Source organism: Nelumbo lutea, chromosome 8 (genome assembly GCF_056320005.1).
Source record: "Nelumbo lutea isolate HS-2025 chromosome 8, American lotus-T2T, whole genome shotgun sequence".
NCBI lineage: Eukaryota > Viridiplantae > Streptophyta > Magnoliopsida > Proteales > Nelumbonaceae > Nelumbo > Nelumbo lutea.
The window spans coordinates 6,305,362-6,323,021 of record NC_142691.1 but is presented as its reverse complement, the minus strand read 5'-3'; the positions used below and the strand labels follow the sequence as shown (position 1 = coordinate 6,323,021).

Below are 17,660 nucleotides of genomic sequence, written 5' to 3'. Positions count from 1 at the left end.
TGGAAGAAAATGGCAGAAACAAACAAGCAGGCTTATTCAGAGAAACCACCTCATAAATTTACAAGTATCGTACTGTCAGACGAACAAAACAAACCCCCAAGAGAGGATGGACTAACATGAGAACTTCCACTCCACCCCAAGAGACCATGCATGAATCAGCAGCTATCGGACAGGCATATAACAGATTGTGATTCTGAAAAGGTGAAAGAAGAATTAGCTTGCAAGTAGATGACAATAATCATGATCATGATAAAAAATTCACAAGCCCCCAAAATGTAGGTTCAACAATACAAGTCCCATGCCCCAGGTGCCAATGAGATCGATGATACAGAATAATCATGTTGCCCGAAATTAGAGTAAAGACCCCATTGATCTCAAACCTAGCAGCAGTACTGAACAGCCTTCCTTTCGGTTGTAGGAGAGCTACAATCATATTTCTTTGATCTAAATCCAACACAATATGAGCAAAACTGCATCATTTCTTAAAAAGGAAATAAAATAATCAGAGGTAAGCTGCCCGCCCGGGAACAAAAGACAGTTACTTCCTCGTGGATTCGCTGACAGCCACTTCTGGTCCCCCATTTGAGAGCATTCTACAGTTTTAAAAGGGATGTTGACTATCTGTTGGATGATGCAGTCTCCGTCTTAATGGCTGGTGGAGAAGGCTAGATGGCCTCCTCCAACAGCAAACCAAAAGAGCTTGATGAGTAACAATAACACATCTTCTGAGACCATCTTTACGCATAATACATGTACAGGCTGTTCGCAGCAGCACAGGCAAGAGAATTTTCAGTTGGGTGCCATGCTAGGTGGAGTAACTTTGTTGTGAAATCAAAAGCATTTCCATTTGCATCAACTCCAGGACTATCTGCACCTGTTACAGATTCCAAGAAGACCCAAGTTAGAGTGGTCAAAAAACTAAGGCAACATTTTACCATTAAAATCCTACTCTCTTCGATGATATTTAGTTCTTAGATTACCATGGAAACAAGCCAAAACTAACCTCTCCTGACAACGCGTGTTAAACTGCTCAGGGATCTTGAAGGCCGTGAAGGAGTCTGCACTTGTCTCCTGAACAAGATCAAAGTATGGTAAAGATCCGATGGTCATCACAATCTATACAGTCAGAAACAGTCCTTAGCCTTCAGGCGATTACCATGGAATTTAGTCATGTCCTAAGATACTAGTTCTACTTTCAACCAATACCAATACCACTAACAATAACAATAATAATAAACCTCGTAATAACAATAACAACAACAACAATAATATACCTCATGGGATTTTTGCTGGCTTCCAAAGTTGTTGCCTCAGTGCTGCCTGCAGCAACACCAAATACACGAAATAGATTGCTGGAATCACAGAGACAGTATAAGAATTATGTCAGAAAATAGTAACAGAACTACACATGTTAGACATTATGAACTAAGCTTTCAGTAATTTTGATTAATTAGAATGTTAGGATGGAGGTACATACCTATAGGAACCGGTTGCAACTCGAAGACCATCTCCACTCAAACAGCACTCAAACTTGTCAAAGATCGAATCATTTTCATATAAATCACACAACTGGTAAATATCAAAGCAATATGTTTGTAAGGATGAAAAACGTTTACAATTGCATAAATCCACATATTCCATGACTGAACTCTGGATAGAAGCAGAAAAGAAATATCACCTTAGGCCTTAAATATTCATGAACCTGGAAGGTTGCCACTGGACCAGAATCCATGTTTATGTCCCATAGCTGGCAGCCAAGTAAAACAATTTTGGATGAGAAGAAAAAGGTAGATCCAGTTAAACCTGTTATCTTTGGATTGAAAATTTCAAAGAATAGAAACTAAACTTTTTGATTCAGAAAAGAATATGTCCCATTATTATACACTCTATGATATCCAACGTATCAGAAACCACTATTGACATACAGCACTTGCTCTGCATGTGGGTAAGAAGGTCAGCAAATGGAAAGGCTGATGCTTTAGCTAAGGAGTAAATAGGGAGGCTTTATTTACTTGTTTGTAAGGATTTTATTATGGGTTTCTCCACCCATCCTACGGGTGGTGTCATTGGTAATCTTTATTTAAATTCAGCAATGAAAGTTACCGTTTTTTTTATAAATGATCAATGAAAGTTACCGTTTCCTATAAAAAAACATACAGCACTTGCTCTGCATGTGAGAGAAGCAAGGAACATAATTACTGATGATGTTGAACATAAGAACATGCTGAGAGAGTTGGTATTGGTTGGAAATTGCCACAATATATTTCAGTGAATATAGCACACATCCTCAATATCGAAATAGTTAGAGCCATTATTTTTTATCAATAACATGTGAATTTCATTAATGAATAAAAAGATAAGATTTAAATACAATGGTGGGGGGAGGTAATCTCTCTTAACTTTCCCCCAAAGAGAAAATTACAATGTAGCCCAAAACAAATGATTTCTTCCCACCCCTTGTTTAGCAAGTGCGTCTGCAAATGAATTCACATATCTTTTAACCCACTGCAGTTGCACTTCCATCCCCTGAGTTAGCCACTTGAATTGTCTTCGTTCATTGATACATGTCCATAGCCCATCATCTTCCTTCCCTTACCATCCTATTGCCACTTTTGAATCTCCTTCAATGATCAACCTGTTAATATTTAGTTTCTTCGCCTTTTTCACTCAACTATTTTTTTATCAGTAACAAAAAACATAAAAATAAAACTTTATTAATGATGTGAAGCTTTGTGATACTTTAATTACAACGGGGGGAGGTAAAATGTCTTAACTCCCCACCAACAGAATACATTGGAAGAAAGTTAAAAATTAGCCCAAAACAGAGATTCCCTATTCGCCCCTAGCTTGGCTAACCCATCTGCAAATGAGTTAGCAGTCCTCTTCACCCAGCTGTATTGCACCTCAATGTCCCTACTCAGCCAATTGAATTTTTTCCTTTCATTGTTATAACTCCACAAACCAATGTCTTCTTCCTTTAGCCATCTAAACACCACCTTTGAGTCACCTTCAAGGACCAAACGTCTGATGTTCAGTTCTCTTGCTCTCTGGATTCCTTCCAGAGCTGCAAGAATCTCAGCCCTAAGAGAGACTACTCCTCCAATTGAGCCTGAAAACATGGCAGTAATAACCCCATCCTCATTCCTGAACACTCCCCCAATCCCAGAAGGCCCTAAATTCCTTAAGCTACTACCATCAAAATTCAGTTTTATGAATCCAGAGGGAGGAGGGGACCAAGAGGGGCTAAGAGTCCTCTTACATTGGGCAGAGGAAGCTCTCTCTTTCCAATTCCTTAACAAGTCATCCTATTACCACTTTTGAATCACCATCAGATGCTGATGAGACCATCCGAGTAGCAGTAAAACTCAACTTTTTTCCCCAGACCTAAGCTGTCCAAGCCATCATCAGATGCTGATGAGGCTACCTTACTAAAACTCAACTTTTCTGTCCAGCACCATATTCAGCACAATAGGGAGAATCTCTAGTACAGATATTCTAATTTTGCTAACATCCATAAGACCCCAAAGTTATATTTTATTTAATAAAAAAGAAAAACTTCAAAATCAGTTCTATTAGTTGGAAGCAAGAGAACTGACACCCATCAGTGCAAAAGATATTTTCTCAGCAATAAAATCAAAGAGCTTATTAATGAAAAAACTAATATACAAGTATCTAGCTTGGATAGAAAACCAGATTAAACCTTTCAAGAAAAGGCTAAACCACAAAACAAAATACATCAAAGATACAAGTATCCCCACCTCTACTCTAGCTTAAGTCATCTGATAAAGAAATTGTCCATCTTCATACCCATTGAACAAGGTATTTATTCTAGATGCCAGATTTCTAGCCTCTCTGGTGTAATAACTGAAGATCCCCACAATCTCCGCATGCTAAAATCTACCACCATCACTTAAGCTATACAGCAAGGCCTTCTATCACTGCAAAAACAGAATCTCCAGAATCAATGGGACTTGAGAAGACTACTCAAGTCGACCATGATGGATCCCTACAGATGCCACCTATCATGATGTATTACTAATAAGGAACCTCCAAATTTGAGCTTCACCACTAGAAAGAGAAAAAACAACAGTATAGGATTAGTAAATCATCATATCAACCATGAAGTCTTTGTGTATTCATCTCGTCTGCAAACAGTGAGGCACCCTTACAGTAATGATTATTACCTCTGCTCTTGTTGAGAAACATACCATCATGTTAATCCCAGTATGCATGGCACTCAACTGAAATGGCAACAAGGAACATTGTTCCATAACCTAACACAGTAGGCAATATACATCAATGCATATATTTAGGGACATATCAATATTACCACTTAACAACTTGCTTCTACAAAATTGACCCAGCACTGTTCATCAGAAGAAAGACCCCTACTTTTCTTCTCTATTGCAGGTATTATGCTTTTGTTCTGGAGTCCTTGATTTCATCAGCTTTACATGTGTAACAAAATATCATCCTTTATGCCCCCAAAATGAAATATTCTCTCTGTTAACACTCCCATGAGTAATGCAAATTAAGAACATATCCAACCTGTTCAATATTTTCACCATATATGCTCTTTTCACACATGAGTAAAAGAAAGTGTTCTACTACCTAATTAAATATGTGAAAATTGAATCATAAACTCATGAATCCTCTCCATATGTTACTTAAAGTCCTCAGGATGGTGCCCCTTTATGTCTTTACTATTTTTATGTCAAGCACTAAGAACCAAATTATCTGCTCCAGAACTCCAACCGCAGTGGCCATACAACACCATCATGACTTTAAACCCTCCCCAAGGTCAACGATAGAAAACCAAAAATAATCATGTTCACTTAATTTAGGATCCCAAAATAAAGGGTTGATAACTGATAACTGTCTACATGGGAAAAAAAAAGCTAATACGCAACTTGGTCACATCATGCTTATAATATTTGAAAAATCAGAAAGAAAAATGAATGAAAAAACATTACACTGCCTGAACTAAATCCATTTGCATATAGTGAGATAAAACCCAAGAGGTTGAAAGGGGACCTAGTTGGATATCACCTCGATGCAGAATAAGTCATCAAAGGTTCCGCACATAAAAAAAAATTACAGGAATAAGAAACAATGATAATGGTCATGCAACTCTAATGCTATCTCATCACATTTCATGTGCATTGCTTCCATGAATTTTTTTCACTACATTCAATATCCATGAAAATAGCCTTCTAAAAAAATGCATAAACCTTGCAAAAAACATATTTCAAAATGCTTAACTTATACCAAACAATATGTAGCACTTCACAACAAACAGTGCAGATTGCATAAACCCAGGCTGGGTTTTGAAGGCATCTGACATGCCTAGACACATAGGCAAGTCTGATTTTTGTGAGGTGCATCTCACCTCGTTTATTGCTATGCTTTTAATGAACTAGCATTGAATTTGATATTGAATACATATATTATCATGTTGTAGGGTATAACCATGATGCTTAGAATTTAAACAATTTAACCTATGTAGAGATTGAACATACAAGGCTACAACCATGTCATAGCACAAAAAATCCAACCAATTGAGCTAATAGACTTATGAACATTTTTAATTCTTTCAAAATCAGGATTTGCATGTTCTTGTATATTAAGTTTTCTTCTGTTTTCTTATTCAAAAGTGGCCTCACTTTGTGCCATACACCTAAGAGTCTAGGAATCCCTTGTGCTTTAGCTATACTTCTTATTTTTAAAACACCGATCCATCACAAGAATCATAGTAGTAGAAATAAAATATTTGTCTCAACCTTAAGAGTCATGTAATCACGACTAAGTATATGTCTTCCATCCTTTGCAAACTTGATGTCTGAGATTGAAGCAATAATCTCTGTAAAGAAGGATCTTGAATCAGGTACCTCCTGCTCTTCGAACCTGTATGCAGGATATCATTAGCCAATAGACATAGAAAAATAACCTTGTTTCAAGCATGGAGAGAAATAAAGATTTCTTTTTTATAAATAATATATTACATTTCATTAAAATCAAGAAGAATTACAGACCCTTGGGAAGGCACGAGATGCTGCCTCTCCAAAACAGGGAACCCATAAAACACATAAACCATAAGACCTATAGCAAAGAGTACATGAGTGCTACTAGGTTTCAGGGCCCTTCTGTCTATTGAGCACAATTCAATAGCATTTTCCACTCTTTCAATAAAATTTTAAGTAATTAAACGATTAAAAAAAGTGATCACCCTACAGAAAGAATAAAATAAAAGGGAAACCAGATCGCTCACAATTTTGTATGAGTATCACATAGAGCAGATTGCCGCAAATCAATGAGACGGATTGAACCCTTTGAGCTACTGTAAGCTAACATATTACAATGTGTAGGGTGGAACTCTGCTGATGTTATAACCTCTGCATGTGCAGCAAAAAAAAAAAGTAACTTCAAACATATATCATATCAAACAAAAACTGCCAAAAGACCATTTTCAAAAGTCACATAATCACTTAAAATATGTTTCACTGAAGAAAAAAGATCAAAATGTTGAATTATAAAATACTTAATTGCATAAGTTCAATAATAATACACCTTAAGTCCTGAACAGATGCCATTTGATCCAGAAAATCAGGACCATTCCAAATATTAAAATCCTCAAGATTTCAGAGACAACAACAGGTTCGACAATGAAAACAAGTGTTATCATGCAGGTACCATTCAGAATATTGGGAACACGTACCAGTTAGATCCTCCATGTTTGCAGGCTTCACATCAACAATGTTAAAACTTTGGTTGCTTATTTCCAAGTTCCAGAGGTTTATTCGCAGATCATCAGCTGAAATGAAAGTCTCACCATCGCTGGAAAAAGAAAGAACAGAAATATGAGATGTCAATTTCAATTATCAATTATCAAAAAAGAGGGCAGCATGTAGAGCAGAGTAATGATATGACTGTATGTATGTACAAAACAGAATTACTATTAGAAATTCCTTTTAATTCTCTTTCTCTAGATTACCATTTAAGAATTTGTGTACAAATAATTAAATAATTCACAATTTACTATGCAGTTTGTTGGAAAATTCATATTAAATAATTAGTTACATCTTAACACCAAAAAAAACTGAAATAATAAACAACAAAATATGAAATATCAGCAGGAGAAAGATTAGCATAGGACCAAACCATAAAGTGAGCAAAAGGGACACGAGAATTTTAATAACAGTAACAACAGTATTATAGAATAACTGCTTACGACAGACAATGGCATAATTTTTTATATACTCAGACAATGACATTATTTAGATATGCATTCTAATGAGGATGTAAATAAGGCATGAAAGAACGCTTAGTGAACAGTGAACTACATTGGACATACAAAGTGCATTTAACTGAAAGAATGTAACTTAATGAACAGAAGACCTTGTTAAGGCCAGTAAAAGCTCCTATTCAGTCTAATCAGGTTCTTTTTAATTAATATAACTGTCAACTTTCATTGATTGTGAAATAAAGAAATGAGTATATAAGTAAGAGTGCTAATCATCCCTTTTTGTTAGTCTAGCATCTGCTACCTCACTCTTTTTTTCAAGTCCGCCCTTTTTCTGGGTATCTTGTGAGGTTTTTGTATCTTCTCATTGTACAGATTCTCATTGAACATACTGATGTAATTGACTTTCAATATCAATACATACTTTACCTTCTCTAAAAAATGCAGCCAGAATAGAATTCCAAATAATTGTCCCTTTCTCGCTTTAGCCAACCTGGTTCCATCGAATCTGGATTTCCTCCCCAGACTGGTCCTCACACACACCACAGCACTTGCAGCCGTGCATTGGGAGCATCTTCCCATGAATGAAAAATACAAATACAGGAGATGTTCCTGATGTGCAGCTGCAAGTGCTGTGAGGTGGATGTGAGGACCAATTCTGTGAGGAGGATATGTGATTTCGGTTCCATCATCACAACAGGTCTAAAATTGATACCGGGATACATCCCAATACCCCAAAGCATCTGTGGAATCTTGCCCATAGGGCAAAAACTAACTGACTGTGAAATAATAGGTGGTTTGCAGTCTCCCCCTACTGCTGATAGATACCACACATCAGAGTCTAGTATCATCCTTCCCCAAATCAAATTACTTCTTGTCAAACATTTACCTAGCACAGCTGCTCAAACCACACAAGCCACCTTGGAAGTGATATAAGGAAGCCACACCTTGGAGCTGGGAAAGGCATAGAGAGCCTGCCCCTGCAGATTCTTGTAGAAAGACTTCACTAAGAATCTTCCCAAGTGGTCAAATTTCCAGATTCTTCAGTCCTCTTGGTTTGCATTAACTTCAGTTCTTGGAATCATGGAAAGCAACTCCACCAGTTGATCAACCTCCCAATCATTCTAAAGGTAGGGTTCCAAATCCAATCCACTCGGTTGTTTATAAGGTGGTAGCAATCAGCCACTAAAGCATTTCTGTCCCTGGCAATCAGGTAAAGGGATGTGAACAAATCCATAAGTGGCATATCCAAAAACTGTGTATCCATACAAAACCTCACCCAAAGTCCATCCCAACATTGTATTTTGTACCTGAGCTGAAACTGATATAGCTTTTTTCCACCCCTTTCCATAGGGAGCATTCATAGCATTCTCTAGAGCTTCCCAGGTCCTACTACATGTTTCTTGTGCCATACCTTGCTGCAATGGTTTTTCTCCACAAGCTCTTTTGTTGTTCATTGAATTGCCAAAACCATTTTCCAAGCAGATTCACCAACCTTAGTTTCCTAATACCCAAGACTCACCCAGCTTTTGGAAAGAAAAATCTTATTCCACTGCACCAGCACCAAGTGAATTTTCCCCTTGTCAGTCCAACCTCTACAAAGAAAGTTTCTCATCCTCTTTTCCAGTTTGCCAGCCACTGGAGCTCGAATTGAAAAAAGGGAAAGGAAATAAGTCTCTGATATACATCTTTTCCCTAAGTGGAGGCCTAAATATTTCATAGGTAATCTGCTGATCTTGCAAGTTGCAACCCAAATTTTCAGTGTATGATTCCACAGCTTAAACATTACCCACTGCCACCAACTCATTCATATTGGTGTTTATGTTCAATCCTAGCACCCCCTCAAACCAGGTTAAAATGCACTTTAAATGTATGAACTGCCCTTAGAATGCCCACAGAAAAAGAGTGCATCATCTGTTAACTGAAGGAAGGATACTTTCTCACTCTGTTCATTTACTTTGAAGCCTTTCATCAGACCACAATCAGCTGCCATAGATATCAGTTTTTTTAGAGCCTCGGTCACGCTCACGGAAATGAATTAGTAGGGGGACAAAAGATCCCCCCACCTCAATCCTCTAGAACTGAAAATTCGCCCTCTAGATCTGAAAATTTCCATAGGTAACTTGCCCTTGGAATGAAGGGGCTTCTATCAATTTAACAAAATCCAAGAATATTGTTGGTGAAACCACCCCCCCCCCACCAAGAAAAAGAAAGAAAGAAAGAAAGAAAACTACTCAATAATGCAACCAAATACTGTCCTAGATATCTTCCATTATGCCAGATTCCTAGGATACTGTCCCAACAATTTCCAACAAACAGCCTTAGGTATAAAACTTATTCAAAATGGATATTAGAGATAATATCAGACACATAGGATAGGCAGGGCTAATTTAACATTAGACCAAAAAAGGCAGTGTACAAGAAAACTGATGAGTTTTATCCAGGTGAAAAGGGATAGACACTGAACTTTTGAGCTACACTTGGTAAAGAAGGAATAGCGTGAGCATAAATGCTAAAGTGGCACACAATCAAAAGGCAAATATGCCAGAAATCTGAAGGTAAAAGTATATGTTAAATGAAAGATTGACATGTACCTATTATTTGAGATGGAATTGATATGATAGTCATGAGCATGAGCATATATTCTTCGACATCTAGCAACAAGGCTTGTCTCATGGCTTGTTACCTAAATACAAAGAAGAGAAGTGTTATTTCTGTCGGCCAAAAAAATAGTAACAATTTATTGATTTCATAGACAGAAGTCCTTGCAGACCTAATGCCGCCAAAATTAAGTCACAACTTTTTAATGGGTTTATTAAGGTATTACAAATTAAATGATAGAAAGATGTTGAACTCATTAGTATTTTACTTTGAAACAAAATTCTTCCAGAATCAGTAGGCTAGAAAGAGTACAACTACCACAGGCAAATGTAATGATGGAATGCCTCCTGGAGGGAATGCAAAGTCATTGGTCAAATAACTGTAGGATCTGTCTGGGCATACTCCATTTGCAAGATATGGTTTGGAACTAGTTGAAACACTTGAACTAGCAATACTGCCATTTCCAAGTGCCCTTGAGGGGTCCACATTCATGTCACATACTTTCTTGACCTTCTTTTCTTGAACCTGCCAATTCTCAAACAGAAATAACACACAACTGTAGGCTTAGAACAGTTGCAACCCACCAATCAGAAAATTCCTAACAAAGGCAGACAGTAACACCATTAGAGACGCAGCAGTGCAAAAATAAACCATGTCTACAGAGTGTAAGCAACATGCTTTCTCAAGTTATCATAATGTGAAGCCCATACCAAGTTCATCTTTATTCTAATTTACCATATTCATTAGTTTTCAATGTAATTTAATATTTATTTATGGTTGTGCTTGATCATGACCTCTAGAAGTTGAAATGCAAGTTCCAAGATAATGCCAACACGAGTGTCAATGCACTTGGCCAATAATATACAGCAAGAAATGCATTTTTGAACGGTAAACTTACAAATAAATACAAGATTTATCAATTTGCTATACCCAAACAAAAAACAAAGACATCCATATTTCCAACCGAAACATGTCAAACAAAACAAGCGTAGTTGAGATAGATGATTAGTGGCAACATTAGATAGTTTGTTCTTTTTTGAAAAGTAAAATAAAAGTTTCGCTAAAATAAAAAGAAGAATACATAAGGAATGTGATAAGATATCACCCAAGGGATAACATGACTGTGATAGTTTGTCATTTGAATAGATGACCAATAACTGCACTAGTGAGTAGTAAATTGGTGCAAGTAGAAAACTCTAAAAGATCAAGGGTTTACCAAAGAAAATGTGGTTGGAAGTCATAAAAACTTGTAATTTTGACAGAAACATGGTTCATGAGAGAGCATAATGGCAGGGCAGGATTCATATAGCTGATCCCAATAGTTGTGGTTAAGGCTGAAATGAGTTTACTTGAAACCATCAAAGCAAATAGGTCATCTTCCCAAAAAGGAAAATTGCAAAATGGTACATCATATTATCGTGCTAGAAATATGAATGTACATGGTATCATGATGCTTGAAAAGATCATGGAATAATTATGAACAAGGAAACCAACAATGAGAACCAGTTCACCCTCAACATGATCACAAAAATAGTTCAGAAATGCTTTGCCATTCATACCTTCCAAAACTTAATTGTTTTATCATTAGTTGAGAGAAGAAACAGGGCACCGTTAGCCGTCTGGCACCATCTAATCTTATTGATTTTCTCCTCTATTTCCAAGCTCTTAAGATAGTCAAACTGGATTTACAAAACAAGTACAGTTGAACAATTGATTAACACCTCAGAGTCCACAAAGAGAAAAGAATGTATCTTGAGAAGTTTCAATCAGCAGTGATCCAAAAGAATACCTCAGGTTCATGACTTTGAAACTCTGTTTTGTACCGGAACTCTGGATGCCTACTAATTGGATAATCCATCCTCTCGAGATCTCTTCGAAGTCCATGCTAAACAACACAATAATATAGAATATATTATAAATTTCAAAGATATAAAGCAAGTAAAACAAGTTCAGAAATCAAATAATCATAAAGAAACATGCAAGTTGCCAAGAAACGCACATCCCGTGTATCAGTCCTTTCAAATAAGACCACACGCCCCCCTCGATCACCAGTGGCAAGATGGTCTCCCGTTTTATCAAATTCAATTGCAGAAATTATATCAACTGCAAAAAGGTAGTGGCAGAGAAACCATATCAGCTAGTAAAAAAATGTGAGTTCCAAATTATTGTGCTAGTACTAAGACCTTGTTTTGTCATTTTGTATCTGTACTAAGATTATGAATGATGCCATCATCCAACAGACACATGTAAAACATGCATTCTAAGAGTATGAAGCCACAGGATAAAAGGTCGTCACAAATTCTCTTTGAATATGATGAAACCTACTACCAGAAGTTTATTGAAATTCTGCACTTTTTTTCTATCAATAAATTCTGCATTTCTTTCACAGACCACAATTTACCCCAGCATGATTCTTTTCCTACCTGCCAATAAGACTGTATTAAAAGAATAACCATTTTCAGCTGTTAACCAGAAGAAAGATAAAAGAGAGGAGAAACTTTATCAGTACCCAAGGTTCAAAGTATTGATATATACACAATACAACAAATTTGTGTATCACATGTTTCAATTGGCTGATACACTGGTATTTAAAAGAAAAAAACAAATAGGAATTGGTTCACAACACCACTAAGAGGGACATTTTCCTATAAAATTGGCCAAATTCCCAACTCCATGTATTTAGCATTCTGGTGGCCCCATGATACAATACGACACGCCCAACACAGGGCTTATCGTATTGGTTCACAACACCTTTAAGAGGGGTATTTTCCCATAAAATTGGCCAAATGCCTAACTCCATGTATTTAGCATTCTGGTGGCCCCGTGATACAATACAATACACCCAACACAGGGCTTATTGTATTGATACTTTGAACCTTGTCTACCTCAAATAGGCATTTAATCCAATGTGAATGTTTTCTACCTCAAACTCCAAAGAGCCTTAATTTTGGTAGGAGTAGCGCTACTGACTGGTAAATTCTCAATGGAACTACAATCAGGATTAAGCTGCACTCTCTAATACATGAATTCCCACCTCTTGATGGGCCAACTAGGGCAGACTGCACCCACTCTGCAACAAGGGCATCATTTGTCAAATTGGACACCACAGCAAGCATAGAAAAGGACCTCAAGTGAGAGATCATCTGAACTTGTTAAACAAAACAGAGATATCTATCTCTCGATTACCCTTGTAAAAAAGTCAAGAGATTAGTGGTCACCAATGTCCATGATCTTTCATGCTGCTCTTCAATAGCATGCACAAAACAAAATATCTAATAAATCCACAGTCAATGAGTATAACCAACATCTTATTTTTTTCAAAACGTCCAAGAGAAAAAATGCTAATTCGCCACATTGGTAAAGTATGAGAAAGTTGTGTTTTTTATAAATGACAGTTGTTTTTTATTACAAGGGAAATTTTATTAAAATATAGAAAAGAATACAGAACATGTGATAAAAAATCAACCAGAGAGATACCAATAGCAAAGTAACAGCCCCACTAAACCAAGGATCCAAACCTCCCACTTATCCCACCCAATGATCAAGCCACGGCGACTCACCCTACTAAGAGCATACTCTACCATCAATCAAAACATGTCATCATTTGCCTTTTTTTGATGATAAAACGAAAAGTTTTATTAAAGGAAAAGAAAAACTGAATGTGATGTCTCTTGCCTTACCAGAGCAACATCCTCCATCTTCAGTGAAAAAAAAAAACAAGCTAAATTCTCAGAAACTCATCAAATACCTCTTTAGATAATTTTGAGTAAAACAACTAAAGACTTCGCCATACTAAATTCTTAAAAACCTGCCTGACTCATTCATCATTTTATTTCATCAACCTTCCAGCAACCCTTTCTTCAATCAAAACAGGTTGCTCTGCCCCTCCCTAACAAAAACCCCCTGCAGCTCATATCTTACCTTTTAACAACATTCTCTCTGATATAACAGAATTTCTTCATCCATGATTCTTGCTCAATATTGACAATGCCACATGGATATTAATCCAAATTCATCCTTAACTTCTGACTAAACTCTGACATGTTTGCCTACCATGAAGGTTTCTAAACCCACCTTATGTAATAAACATTGACGTACTTGCCTAAAAAAGGGTGGGATCAAGATCAATTAGTAACCTCAGCCAACTAGGGATTAGATGTGCATTTACAAAACATTTGGAGGAACAAATGGTCGCACTCAAGTCCTACTGCAGAGGCCACATCCATAAAGACAGAGATCATGTTACTTCTTCAAGGCCTAATGATTAGTGTGTTTCGTGGCCAAGGAGTAGGGATAAAATTCAAGAGGGTCTTTGATCAGTCATTAGCTGGCAGAGCTTACTTGGTACATGTTAGAGAATATCAACCTATTCAAGGACCTCACCTAACAGCTTAAGCTTTTAGGTTGAATGGTTCTTTGAGATGGTATCAGAGCCATTTTGACCAAGTGGTCTAGTGTTCGATCCTCGTTACCCCCATTATGATTAAATAAGTTTCAGCACAAGGTATGGATGGGTCTGTGCTTGTTCACGCTTCAAGCCCAATGGGCTTTCATGCGGGGGGCGTGTTAGAGAATATCAACCTATTCAAGGACCTCACCTAACAGCTTAAGCTTTCAGGTTGAATGGTTCTTTGAGAGTACACTCATAATCCATCAAACAATCTGTGCCTTAACAAGTAATGGGTCTGTTGTTAAAGTTAATAGAAGATCTTCTATGGATACCCTCTCTTCTTCCTCATTTTTAACAAAATTATCCAGTACTTGCGAGAAGGAGATGCATATTTTCATTCTGAAATTCCAACACCACATGTTTCTTTCCCAATCAAATATGTATCTCTAACCTACAGACCAATTCTCATCATGCAGCTCCTCAGCCAGAAAGCAAGAATCTAGAGCTCCACTAAACTTTATCCATGCTGCGTTCAAATGCTGAATGGAATATCCTTACATGTTCCCTTAGACAAAATAAATTCACACCACGATCAATCCATCAGCTTGACCCAGGGCTTTCAATGTCTTTTTAATATTTAATATCGAATCTAAATCTACTCTCCAGCCACAACTCCTGCTCCAAGAGGAAAATAAGGATATCATTAATAAGTTTGTCCTGTCAGCCACAAATGGTTGAGAATTCCACTTGATACAGAACAAATTAAGCTAGCCTAGGAAACTACCAAGTACAAAACATAGTAGGCAACATCTTCTCAGAACCATATCCAAACTTAAAATTGTAAGAGAATAAGGCATAGACCTTTTTCCCTTCATGGTAGTCAAGTTTTTTTCCTTTTTTTCTTTTTTTGTTGATAAGCAACAGTAAAAATTTCATTAAAGAAACCGCCCCGCTGCTCAAGAGGAAAGCAACAGACAAACATGTACAACAGGATTTCAAGAATACAAAAACAGCTCCTATCACAAGGAACTCTAATTACACAAAGTACAAGAAAATTGCAGATTACAACCCAGCCCAGGACATCCCCATTCAAGTTGACTTCTTGCTACCCCTGCCCTAGCCAGAGAATCTGCTAGTCCAATATCCATTAGCACTTCTAGGCACCCACTTGAATGAGCTATTCAATAAGGAGTACATGTATCGTTCCTGTCTCACCATCAGTCTGACTTTCCATGGAATCATATCTTGTTTTCTCATCACTTCCAAACCCCGAACCATCACTTTCAGTTCAGCTATCAGAGAATTTGCAACACCAAGGGGGCCAGGAAAGCTGAGTAGTACGTTTGCAGCCAAGGTAATATTGGCATATAACCTTGCAAGTGCAACATTTCAATGACCATCTTGATAGAACTACTGCATTGTAGTTTCATGGATCTTATGTATCATTATGTGGATGAAAGCAGTATATACTTATCTACACAAAATCTGGTGCAACTGAAGCAGATGAAACACTTGAACAATGAATGCCTTCTTTTTGGGAGGGGGAAAACTAGAAATGAGGATGATGAGTTTGAACTTTAAAAATCATGTCAGCTAAACCCAGTCCATTCAGCTTTAGCCTCTAATTCAATTTGTTCATTTGGTGTAATGAACCAAGTCATTCCTTGCATGTCTCAGTTTAAATGAAGTTTTAGGAATATAAATTCGTAACAAAAGCCACCCAAACCAAACCCTGCTTCAAACAACTAAAGTATCCCTGTCGAATAAAAACACCATTACCTATAAAAAAAATGACCATGACTGGAAGAAACACTTCAAGTCCAACTACTGCAATAAGTAATCAAATATTGAACTAGTAATCATGAAAATCCATGCTTTTCCATTGTTGTCAAGAAGAAACTGCAAGTGTCTCAATTATAGAATTTGATCACAGTACTTAGACAGAATAATTCAACTCGCTAAAATCAAGCTATACAAGCGCTATCCAGCTCAGCTGCATGCTGTGGATTATTGTTTTAAAAGAACATACCATTTGGTATTATTCATCATCCTCCATACATGGTACATGAACTCGGATCAACTCTTTCACCAGCTAATACACAAAGCATATCTCCATTGCATGAAAAACAAAACCTACCTCTGGTATCCAACTAGAAAACCCCTATCAAGTATAATTGCATGCTGTTATATGTTCTATTTAATAAGCAAATTTCCTCGTGGTATTTGCATTATTCATGGATTAGATGCACTGTGGATCAATTCATTCACTACTTTTGCTGCAATCGTATGTCAACATGCAGCATTTCCCACCAACTTCATGACAAATTTTCATATTGTTACCCAAAAAATTCACCAAAATCCATTAAAATAAAAGCAGATAGAATGAATCCAGCAATCGAAGATCCAAAATTAGATCGGCACACACCGAACAAACCCTAATCCTAATCAGAATCACGAAATACCTGAAAACACCTTACAGTACTATGGATCCAGAAAGGGCCATACCTTCCTGGACTTCTTCCCCAGCAGTCCGTTCCCCAAAAACCTGAGAGAATTTCCACTCAAGAGGTTGCGGCGGCCCCGCCGGAGCAGCAACCTCGGCATCTCCCCCGCCGTTCATTTTCCCAATAAATATCCGGCCAAATCGACCAAAATATACACCACAAACGACCTCACAGCATCAACGATCTCTCTGTTTCCAGGACTTGTGATAAGATCATAACTTCGAATCCGTGCAGATATCCATAAGAATGCAGGCTTCCGATTCTTCCATCCCGCACACAGAATGGAGGGTTTGAATAATAATTGGAGTTCTGTCTCTCTCCCCCTTTCTCCCTTCTTTTGCTTCTTTTTTTTTTTTTTTTTTTGGTGGTGAGAGAAAATAAAATGAGATTGAAAGAAAATAACGGAGCAGGAAATGCGTCCCTTCTAGCTTTCGGAACGAAGGCACGCTCCGGTCTTCCCTGACTAGCTCTCTCTATAATGTGCTCCTTTTATTTTCTTAAAATATTATTTATTAAACATTAAAAATACTGCATACGACGGAATGGATAGAACGTAATGTAAGCTCCTCCAGATGACTAAAATACCCCTGCCTTTATTCTTTGTTATTAGATAACGCAAAATGATCTTCGGCGTAAATACCGAGGTGATTGTAATTCTATAACTAGCTTTGTTATCAGACGGCTGTAGAGGAAGTGATTATTGTATCCTAGTGCAATTATTCTGCATCAGCCTTGTGACAATGAGTAGACCCACAGTTTACAGCCTTGGTAATGACACGTGGAGGAGAAAAGTGGAACTAGAATCTTTTCTAGGACCGTGGTAGAAAAATTGATCTTTGGGAAGAAAAAGATTTCGACCTAGCGATTCTTGACACATGGCCTCCTTTATTGGACCTAGTAACAGGGTAAAGCCTCTATACCCCGT

The 17,660-nt window shown here is 37.3% G+C and overlaps 1 protein-coding gene and 1 long non-coding RNA gene across 3 annotated transcripts; both read right to left on the bottom strand.

Moving 5' to 3' along the window:
- Positions 1-10: 10 nt before the first annotated feature.
- LOC148842395 (serine/threonine protein phosphatase 2A 55 kDa regulatory subunit B beta isoform-like) lies at positions 11-17,231 on the bottom strand. Of its 2 annotated transcripts, none has more exons than XM_088957641.1 (14): positions 16,737-17,231; positions 11,841-11,944; positions 11,631-11,726; positions 11,401-11,520; positions 10,157-10,366; positions 9,835-9,926; positions 6,716-6,834; positions 6,269-6,392; positions 5,781-5,904; positions 1,679-1,747; positions 1,478-1,569; positions 1,275-1,352; positions 1,004-1,071; positions 11-874 (listed from the first exon to the last, which is right to left on the bottom strand). In XM_088957641.1, exons 1-14 carry the CDS (start codon positions 16,849-16,851, stop codon positions 738-740), a joined length of 1,548 nt encoding a protein of 515 aa, XP_088813767.1. In that variant the 5' UTR covers positions 16,852-17,231; the 3' UTR covers positions 11-737. The 2 variants fall into 2 exon arrangements, with proteins under 2 accessions (XP_088813767.1, XP_088813768.1); XM_088957642.1 differs by having other exon boundaries at positions 10,160-10,366; positions 16,737-17,226.
- Positions 3,669-4,295, bottom strand: LOC148842396 (uncharacterized). Its single transcript, XR_016103248.1, has 2 exons — positions 4,185-4,295; positions 3,669-4,068 (listed from the first exon to the last, which is right to left on the bottom strand). It is a non-coding gene; the product is annotated as an uncharacterized LOC148842396 (long non-coding RNA).
- Positions 17,232-17,660: the final 429 nt, after the last annotated feature.